The sequence below is a fragment of the Bison bison genome, unplaced genomic scaffold, assembly GCF_000754665.1.
Source record: "Bison bison bison isolate TAMUID 2011002044 unplaced genomic scaffold, Bison_UMD1.0 scf7180017864135, whole genome shotgun sequence".
Taxonomy (NCBI): domain Eukaryota; kingdom Metazoa; phylum Chordata; class Mammalia; order Artiodactyla; family Bovidae; genus Bison; species Bison bison.
In genome coordinates, this window is record NW_011494707.1 from 6,037,899 (window position 1) to 6,047,010 (window position 9,112).

Sequence of the window (9,112 nt, forward strand, 5' to 3'; positions counted from 1 at the left end):
CCCCCCGGCCCGGCGGGCCGGGCCCGAGCCATCCCGCCTCTGAGCACACCCTCCCGTCTCTTTGCCAGGCTGGAAGCGCACCTCGTGGGAGGCTTCAATGACGACAGGCAGTTGTCACAGAAACTGACTCATCAGCTCCTTAGTAAGTTCACTTTTCCCCTCAAATCTGATAAAAATGTGTACCTATTTTTGCTTAGATGAAAATCTCAATTAGTACAGAACCTGCGAGGGTCACACCTGGTGGGAGCCACCCAAACTGCTCAGCTTGGAATCTTCCATAAACACTGGAGAGCAAAGAGCTAAACGTTTAGAGCTCATGGGATGGGGCAAGGTTTTCCTTCAAAACAGTAGGTGATGCCTCACAGTAAGCCTGTGAATTGTATGGGAAAAAAACAAACCACCCTCCAGAAATGTTCATGTTAATCTGCAGAAAGTTAAATAACCCTGATAATACTATTTTTTCTTGGTTAAATTAGCAAATACCACCATGAGAAAAAACAACGTTGTTCTGTGATTGACCATGAAGCAGCGAGGTGGGCGTACTTCCACCCTGGAGTACTTGGGTGGAGCCTTCGGTGGAACCTGGAAAGCCTTTTGGCATCATGGTCCATCACAGACCCAGTAATTTCTCTTTTGAGAATCTTTTCTAAGAAAATTAATCTGAAATGTGCATAGAGATTTACACCTGAAGGTGGGCAGTAGATTATTTACAATAGGAAATCTAAATATCCATTAGTAGAGGCATAGTTATACATACCATTAAAAAATATTTAACGAAGAGGTTTGAATTGCATGGGAAAATACCGTGTACCGTGTACAAACAATCAGGATGTGAAATTGTCTGCACGGTGTCTGAGCTCAGCTGTGCATGGACAGGCACGGCAGGAAGTACACTCACTGTTAAGTGCTAGGATTATCGGCAGGGGAAGCCCATTCACTTACACCTTTAAAAGCCACATACTCTTTATACTCTTCTATATTTTCCAAATGTTTCATAATGGTCAAATTTTTTTATGACCCATCATCAGGGAAAAACGTTCTTTAGGAAAAGGTTAAAATCTTATGACTCAGTTTGTCCCGCCAGCCTCTCAGAATAGGGAGAAGGAAAGGCTCTGTGGAAGTTTTCTCTGGGCCCAATGCTGGGAGCGCGTCTGACCCTTGGCAGGCAGGGTGCTGGGTGTCCGCTCACGGGTCTCCGCCTCCGATGGACAGGCCGGGCTGTGGTCTAAGGGTGGTGGATCCCACCCTCCATCCCCCTCTTGTTCAGCGTATGCTCTGCTACTTAAGGGAACTTTTTTGACATCAGTTTTAAAATTCTCATTGTAGGTGAATTTGACAGACAAGAAGATGACATTCATTTGGTGACATTGTGTGTGACAGGTGAGCTCCGCCATCCTTCCCAGAGCAAAGCTGTAGCTTTGGGGGATGTTTTGCCCTCGCCCTGAAGGCAGGACCTCACGTCTGTGCCTCAGTTGCAGACGGCACCATGTGTCATCAGACTGCTGCCCTCTTCCAGCTTTCCCCGTATCTGCTGGCATGGCCCTCCCTGCCCTCCCACATCCAGATCCTGTGCAGCCTCTGCTGAGATCCTGACCGCCCCACCCCCCAAGGGCTCTCCTCTGACCTCCTCGGATTCTCAGCAGCCTCTTCCGTTTTCTAGGAAGGGGCGGGGCTGGTCCTGAGAGGAGCTGCCGCCACACGTGTGGGTGATCGGAGGCTCAGACTCTGGAAGGGCAGTTTGTTCCAATAACCTGACCGCCCCGGGCTCAGCTGGGAAACGGGACACAGGCCCTTCTTTCATGTTCTGATCCCCCCGCCTTTCCAGGCAGGGGGAGCTCCTTCTTGGCCTCTGTTTATAGAAAATGAAAGCAATTATTTAGTATTTCTTAAAAATTAGATCTTAAAATTCCCTTTCTTTTTTTTAACGTGTTAGAATTAAATGACCGGGAAGAAAATGAAAGCCACTTTCCAATAATATACGGCATTGGTAAGTAGCGTGTTGGGCGGAGGGTCTGTGATCTTACGCTGGTTAAAGGCCGATTCTGCAGCTGGTGGGCCCGGGGCTGTCAGTGTGGCAGAGCCTTAGGCCCAGGTCCTGACTCCTCTCTGGATCTGCTGGGCGAGCCTGGGCATGGAGCTTACCTTCTCTGACCTTATATCTATGAGAGAAAAAATTGTCCACATCCTAGACTGTGAAGGGAAACAAGGCAGCGAATAGAAAGCCTGGGCCTTACCTGGTTAGGGGGCAGCTTGATGTCAGTGGGCTCTGCTCCCCCAAGAGGCCCCTCTGTTTTTCTCTAGCCAGAGCTCTAGGGGCTGGAATGGGGCGGTTTGAATCTTCTTGTACTCAGGGAACTAATTAAGGTTCTGATGGAGAACAAAAAGCCTACAAAGCAAAGTGAAACCATCAGGCTAAAGATGGTTAGCCTGAAAGAAAGCCAGAGTGTCCCTTCCTCCTATGACAGCCCCTGGGACTCCTGAGGCATTAATAGGCTGGGACTGGCTGTCTTTATTTATTTGCTGTAAGTATTTATTTGGCTGCACTGGGTCTTAGTTGTGGCACGTAGGGTTTTTTTGCGGGTTGAGGCACCTACTGAGAGCTCAGTGGTTCAGGTGAGGGCTTAACTGCCCTGCTGCATGTGGGATCTTGGTTCCCTGACCAGGGATTGAACCCGAGTCCCCTGCATTGGAAGGCAGATTTTGAACCACTGTACCACCAGGGAAGTCCTGAGACTGGCTGTCTCTACAGAGGGTTTCTGCCATATTCCTAACATTCGGTTTATTTGGCAGGGTGTTCACTGCTTTATTCTCTATCCTTTGTACGTCAGAAACAGTCATAACCAACACACACCACCAGCCCTGGCGCCGATCCCAGGCCACGTCCGCAGCCTTGTCTTGCCAAGGCTTGTCTTCCTTGTCACAGGGCTGAGCAGGGAGGCCTTGCCACGGGCTGCCTGAAGAGATGGCGCGTCTCCCGGGTGGGGGCGGCCCTTGGTCTGGAACCAGGTCTTACTGGGTCCAGCTCGGGCCTCAGCACTTCTCAGTGAGATGCCTGGCCAAAGGGTTGCATTCTCCCTTCCCAGAAAGGGAGAGACTGCCGACACGTAACTTTGTTCAGTCCTATCACGGGCGATGGTATGCATGGGAGACTTACCAGCTCCTTTTGCCAATTGGAGTCATCCTGTTGTCCCCACAGCTGTCAACATCAAAACTGCGGAAATCTACAGAGCCTCCTTCCAAGACCGAGGTCCGGAGGAGGAGCTGCGGGCTGCCCGAGCTTTAACAGGAGGACCAGTGAGTCCGACAGCATCTTGTCTTAACAGGGTGAAGGGAAAAGGGGGGGCATCAAACTCTAAAGCCTTGAGCTTTATCCACCTTGGAAATGAAAAGTTTCTGATGGCTTCTGGAAAGCTGCCCATGATCAGGAACCACCACACACTCACAGCACGTAGAGAAGAAAGAATGTTTTAGGTTAGAAGCGCAAGACCCCAGTTCTCTGCCCTGAACATGTTGGGGATATATGTGAATCCCCCTGCATCCAGATCCAAACAAAATGAACCCCATGTACTTTGTAAGAACTTTACCAGTGAAGTTACTGCAAAGAAAGGAGAGCTAAGTGGGGAGAAGAGGCTTTTCTCTTCTGTACTGCAGGTCATGCTGTCCCCAGACGAGGTCACTGGAAAGCAGTTGCTGGGATGAACTGATGCCCAAAGAATAATCAGATCAGTTTACAAGTCTGATTGCCTTTCGGTCTTTTTAGTTAGCTAACACCTTCATTTTAAAAGTTAGGAAAAAAAGAATAAGACTTACATGCTGTTTGAGGAACAAGTGAAAAAATCTTTTAAAAACACGTAATGTGAAAAAAACAGAAATCACATCAGTCTGCTTGCTTAGGAAAAGCTGCCGTTTTCACTGGAAACGTCTGGACCCAGTGGTCTGTTTTGCCAACCCTTTGACATTGTCAGGTTTCCTTTCTCAGTGTCTCAGGGAGAACAGTCTTGATTTAGCCAAGATTCAGGACATATTTTAGTCTCAGTAACCGAAATTGAACATTGCTGGTTAAGCTGGAAACTACCATTGGCACATTTGAGAATTCAGGGAATTGATCATTTAGCAAATTTTTACGAGTTGGCTTTTCCCTTCTTTTGAGGGGGCAACAGGCATGTGTGGTTTTAAGCTCCAAGATGACTAGGGGTGTGAACAAGGAGGCGGCGAGGCCATGGCCTTGGGTCAGACACACGGGGTCTGCAGCCCAGCCCGGACACTACAGACGCGTGACTTTGGGCAGCAGGCCCATCTCTCTAAGCCTCAGGTCTCCAACCAAAATGGAAAAAACACCAGCTTCCTGCAGGATTGTTGTCAGAACTAAACAAAATGATGTCTGTTGCCCACCAAGTGCAGTACCAGACCAGTGGGAAGTAGTTAAGCGGCAGCTTGTTTCAGTGAGAGCAAACTTGAAAGACGCTTCTCTACCAGATAGATGCCTTAAGTTCAAGATGACACGGGAGCCTGCGTTAAAGGCAGCATTTCCACCGATAACACTCCTTAAATTCTGCCCTGAAATGTTCTTTTTTTAGATGATTAGCATTTACGATGCAAAGACAGAGCAACTTCGTATAGGACCGTATTCCTGGACGCCATTTCCCCATGTGGATTTCTGGTTGCAGCAAGATGATAAGCAGATACTAGAGGTGAGCATCTACAGGCTGGGCATCTCTCTGGCCCCTGGTTTCCTCATCTGTTGAAGAACAGAGTGTAGATGAGACAACAGCAGTTCCCTTCGGTGTCTGTGGAGGGCGCCATTTGCAGACCCTGCTGAGCTGCTCCTAATGTTAGTCGAGGGTGAGTGGATCCTGGGTAGATGTCTACGCAGCATAGCAACAGGCAGCCATCTGCTTTGTTCTTGTTAACCCAGCACACCTGTTCCTTATGTAACTTTACAAATTATATATATTTATACAGTGATCCGAGAACAGCCTGATGAATGTGTAAGGAGCACAGAGACTCTTGACAGCTTTATCAAAGTAGGGAACAAAGCAGGTTCTCCTCTCACACCCCAAATCTTGTTTTTCCAGAACCTTTCCACATCACCCCTGGCTGAGCCCCCCCACTTTGTTGAACATATTAGATCTACCTTGATGTTTTTAAAGAAACATCCTTCTCCAGCTAACACACTGTTTCCTGGGAACAAGGCTCTACTCTACAAAAAAAATGAAGATGGCTTATGGGAAAAGATCTCTTCCCCAGGAAGCTAAAAAATAGGAATTACCAAAGAAAGCACCTCTCTGATACAACAAAAGACCCCTGCTGGGGGCAGGGAAGAGTGTGAACTTGGAAACTTCCCCCGTTGAGTCTGAGGTCTCTCTCCTTACTCAGTGTTTTTCAGATGACTTTAAAATAAAATCTTATTTTGGCAAAGGCATTTGTTTAGGTTTTCTTCTTGGTTAGTATTAAGAGGCCAGAGGAGAAGCTGGCTTTCTCACTATTCTTTAAGCAGTTATTTCAGATACTTGGGTAAGTCTGGGTAAGTCTTCCTAATTCTGCTAAATTAGTGAATAAAGGAAAAATTGTCGTTTAGTTTAAAATGCAGTGGTGAGAATTTATACATCTCAGATTTTTTTTAACCTCAAAATACTTTAGAAGCATCAAATCCAAACCTGATATTATGTATTTTTAGAAACCTTTATTCTTTTGAAGTTGTTATCCAAAAAGAAGTCACCGTGCCCAATTAATGCTAAGATTTATGAAGTGAACTACTGGGAACAATTTCAAGAACCTTTATTGAAACCAACATTCAAATAGTATCTCAAGGGTGAAATTCTTTTTCAGCAAAACCAATTTTAATAATTTCAAATATATATAAAAACATTTAAAAATTAATCTTGTTAAAGGTGATAATTTCCCTTTCCCCCATTTTATCTGCTATACTTCATTGCACCAAAGAAACAGGGAAGACTTGTTTAATCATTTGCACCAGGAAGAAAAGAAAAGGAAAACTGCATTTTGACAAGTGCCAAATGTCAGGAATCACATCAAATCAGAGTGTAATTATAGGCTTAATATGGTATAACTAAGGCTTTCAATTCGACAGTCCCAAACCCCATGGGAATTGCCACCATGTTAAGGTCTTCCATAGCTTGACTGCTGGACTAAAAGGCACAGGGGCTGCTGCCGATGGTAAAGGAAGTGACGCAGTACTTAGAATTGGGCCGAAGTTAAGGGTTTACTTCGGCGGTCTTCTGGCTTGATCAGCCTGAGAAAGACTGCCCTTTTGGATCTTGTTTCTGAGTTGGGCCCAAAGGGCTGAGCTGCTGTGAACAGACACTCCAGAAGCTCCCGTGAGAACAGGTCAGAGGTGGACTTAAATTTAGAATTTCAACTTAACAAGGTGCTACACAGCATATTTAATACGAGGCTCTTAAGAGCAGCATCTGTTGAGTTTTGAGATATTAAACATAGAAATAGAAATGAGTACAGTCTGTACTTCTGTGCCAATTTAAAAGCTTTACCAGTATTTAAAAATATACATATATATAGTATGGTTGAGAAGAGTCTGTACAGTTACTCTGAATAGAGAAGTTTTAATTTGTTTACAAATAGCATATAAAGGGAGACACGGGCTGGCGGCAGAGCAGAGCCAGCAGCAGTGCCGGGTCCAGCCTGACCTGCCACTGCTGAGCGGACACGGCCCTGACCGACGTCTCGGGGGCAGCAGCAGCAGCGGGGGTGCAGGAGAGCGCTTCTGATGCTCCTGTTTACAACCCCATCACACCCACTCTCCTTCAAGCCAAACAGTCCAGTTGCATATTGCGACCTGATCCAACTGAACACCAAGTAAGACAGACGGCAGAGATCGCCGTCTGTGCAGCAGGGCCCCAGGGAACCCGGAAAGTTCTAGAAAGCTGTCTCACCAAGAACCTACTATGTGCAACCTAGTAACGTCTTCCATGTGTCTGTTTAGAAAGAGAAGCGCAAGTATTTCAAGTGGCAGGCACTTGAAATTCTTGTGTTTTTTGTGAATAAAAAGTGTTTATGGTAACGGGGGGGGGGGGGATATGGTATTACTACAGTCGGGTAGACAGAAACAGTAGTTGTTGGTTGTTGTACAACACCCACAAAATCAGACATGTCAACTGCCCTCCCGGAGGCCTGGCTCTCAGGCACGTATTTGTGCGACCATCCCAGTTAAGCACAAATAACAGTAATTTCTCTCACATCAGCATGTGGCACGGTTCACATTTTCAGAATAACTTCATCTTCCCTGAAACAATATTCAGTACAGTCTCCAAGCAAACACTGAGTTTTATCTTAAGCTCTCTGGCTCTTCTACCTGTGGGCGGTCATCTTGCAGGCCTTGGGCCCCGTCCTGGAGGGCTCCAGGCGGCTCGGCTTCCGGAGGGGCGGGCGCCTCTGGGTGTCGCTCATGGCTGTTAGCTTCTGAGGCCTCTTGCCCACCCAACGATTGCTCCACCTTCTCCAAGTCTTCGATGTGACTGACTGAGCTGGTCTCGCTGATGGCATCCGAACCACGCAGGGACCTTTTAAATGGCTTCTGGCCTAGAAGATCAATGAACAGCACTGATGGTTCAGGAAAGGGCTCCCCTGCAGCAGGAGCCAGCTATGCTCTAAGCAATCTGTGTTTAATCACAGCAGAAATCCCAGGGATCCCTGGCTCTGAAGCATTAAGTGATGAGGTGAGAAATGAGAGCTGATGTGACACTAACATGCCCCCAGCGCCAGGGACCGTGAGGGAACCCCAGCTGGGAGAAACTCAGAGAAGTGGACACAGGTTAAATGTGACGCTCCACAGGTGACTCCCCAAGGCTCAGAGATGGCTGAAGGGGCAGAGACGCATGTGTGCTCAGTCACTTCAGTCGTGTCTGACTCTTTGCGACCCCATGGACTGTAGGCCTCCAGGCTCCTCTGTCCTTGGAACTTCCCAGGCAAGAATACTGGAGAGGGTTGTCATGCCCTCCTCCAAGGCATCTTCCTGACCCAGGGATTGAACCCGTGTCTCTTAAGTCTCCTGCATTGGCAGGTGGGTTCTTTACCACTAGCGCCACCTGGGAAGCCCAGGGGCAGGGACCACTGTTCTTAAATGAAGAGAAATAGAACTTCGGGTTGAAGAACCAAGAAGACAGGAATGCAGGTCCTAAAAGCGTTATGGGAGGCCAAGGTCTCTTCCCCAGGGAAATACGAACACCATTCTTCAGTGTGAGTGAACTCAGGCATGGGGACTGACGTACCTGGAAGCCTCTGTTTGGTGCGAGTGCCTGTGGGGGTCTGACGCGGTGTGACCCCCGAGCCTTGCACTTTGTAGACGTACGTGTGTTCCGTGGACTCCAGGGAGCCTGTGGGAAGGAGGTGGGGAGGTGTGGGGTAAGTGCCCAGGGTGGGCAGCCCTGTGGAGGCCCGTCAGCCTCGTTCCCCGCGTGCTTCCAGCCGAGGCTCCAGATCCCTGAGCCAGCTGCTGGCGGCTGAGCCGTGAGTGCTGGCCCCGTGGGGTGTTCCAGCCTCGTCCCCCCGCCATCCTGTGTGCGTGTGAAAGCAGCCAGCCTGCAGTGTGGCCCGAGCGTGCCGGGAGAGCCAGGCCCTGATGGGAAATGTCTTTTAGCAACAAGGAGCGGATGCCTCTTGGCTAAAGGCTGTGGCCTGGCAGGTTGAGAGTCAGATTGTCCCCTGCTGCCCTGTGACCGTGTAGTCATCATTTCCTGGGGAATGGCCCAGGTTTGGGGAGCCTAATCCACTGGCAGAACAGCAACTGGGAGTACTCACTGAACTAAAATGGCTACAGACTACAGCCTTTCACTTGCCCCGTGCAAAAGCAGCCCTCGACTGGGGCAAAACACTCATGAGAGCTGCAAAGAATATTAACACTGATCCGAACAGACAGCTGCGTGGGCTTGGACCCCAGGAAGGGAGTCTTCCGGGGCACGGGCACCTGCCTCCGTGCTGTTCCGACTGTCGGGACAGAAGAGGAGGATGAGAGTCCAGGCAGACAAACCTCGCCTCCTCTCCGATCCTGGCCCAGCGCCTGGTGTGAAGCCTGGAACGCACACACGGCTCCTCATCCCAGGACACCTGGCCAAACACTCCAGATGCGAGAGATTGG

General features: G+C 48.7%; 2 protein-coding genes across 4 annotated transcripts in view; one reads left to right on the forward strand and one right to left on the reverse strand.

The window, feature by feature from the left end:
* Nucleotides 1-5,422, forward strand: part of NTAN1 (N-terminal asparagine amidase) — a 14,709-nt gene extending 9,287 nt beyond the window's left edge. For all 3 annotated transcript variants that reach the window (XM_010839884.1, XM_010839885.1, XM_010839886.1), the window contains 6 exons: nucleotides 69-142; nucleotides 1,327-1,380; nucleotides 1,934-1,987; nucleotides 3,197-3,294; nucleotides 4,578-4,691; nucleotides 5,076-5,422. In XM_010839884.1, the coding sequence (XP_010838186.1) occupies nucleotides 69-142; nucleotides 1,327-1,380; nucleotides 1,934-1,987; nucleotides 3,197-3,294; nucleotides 4,578-4,691; nucleotides 5,076-5,255 (574 nt within the window). In that variant the 3' untranslated portion in view covers nucleotides 5,256-5,422. The remainder of the gene's footprint in view (nucleotides 1-68; nucleotides 143-1,326; nucleotides 1,381-1,933; nucleotides 1,988-3,196; nucleotides 3,295-4,577; nucleotides 4,692-5,075) is intronic.
* A 339-nt stretch (nucleotides 5,423-5,761) lies between these two features.
* The window catches only part of PDXDC1 (pyridoxal-dependent decarboxylase domain containing 1), a 55,063-nt gene continuing 51,712 nt past the window's right edge, over nucleotides 5,762-9,112 (reverse strand). The window contains exons 21-22 of the mRNA XM_010839909.1: nucleotides 8,247-8,415; nucleotides 5,762-7,557 (exon numbers count right to left, since the gene is read on the reverse strand). Coding sequence (XP_010838211.1) covers nucleotides 7,304-7,557; nucleotides 8,247-8,415 — 423 coding nt within the window. The 3' untranslated portion in view covers nucleotides 5,762-7,303. The remainder of the gene's footprint in view (nucleotides 7,558-8,246; nucleotides 8,416-9,112) is intronic.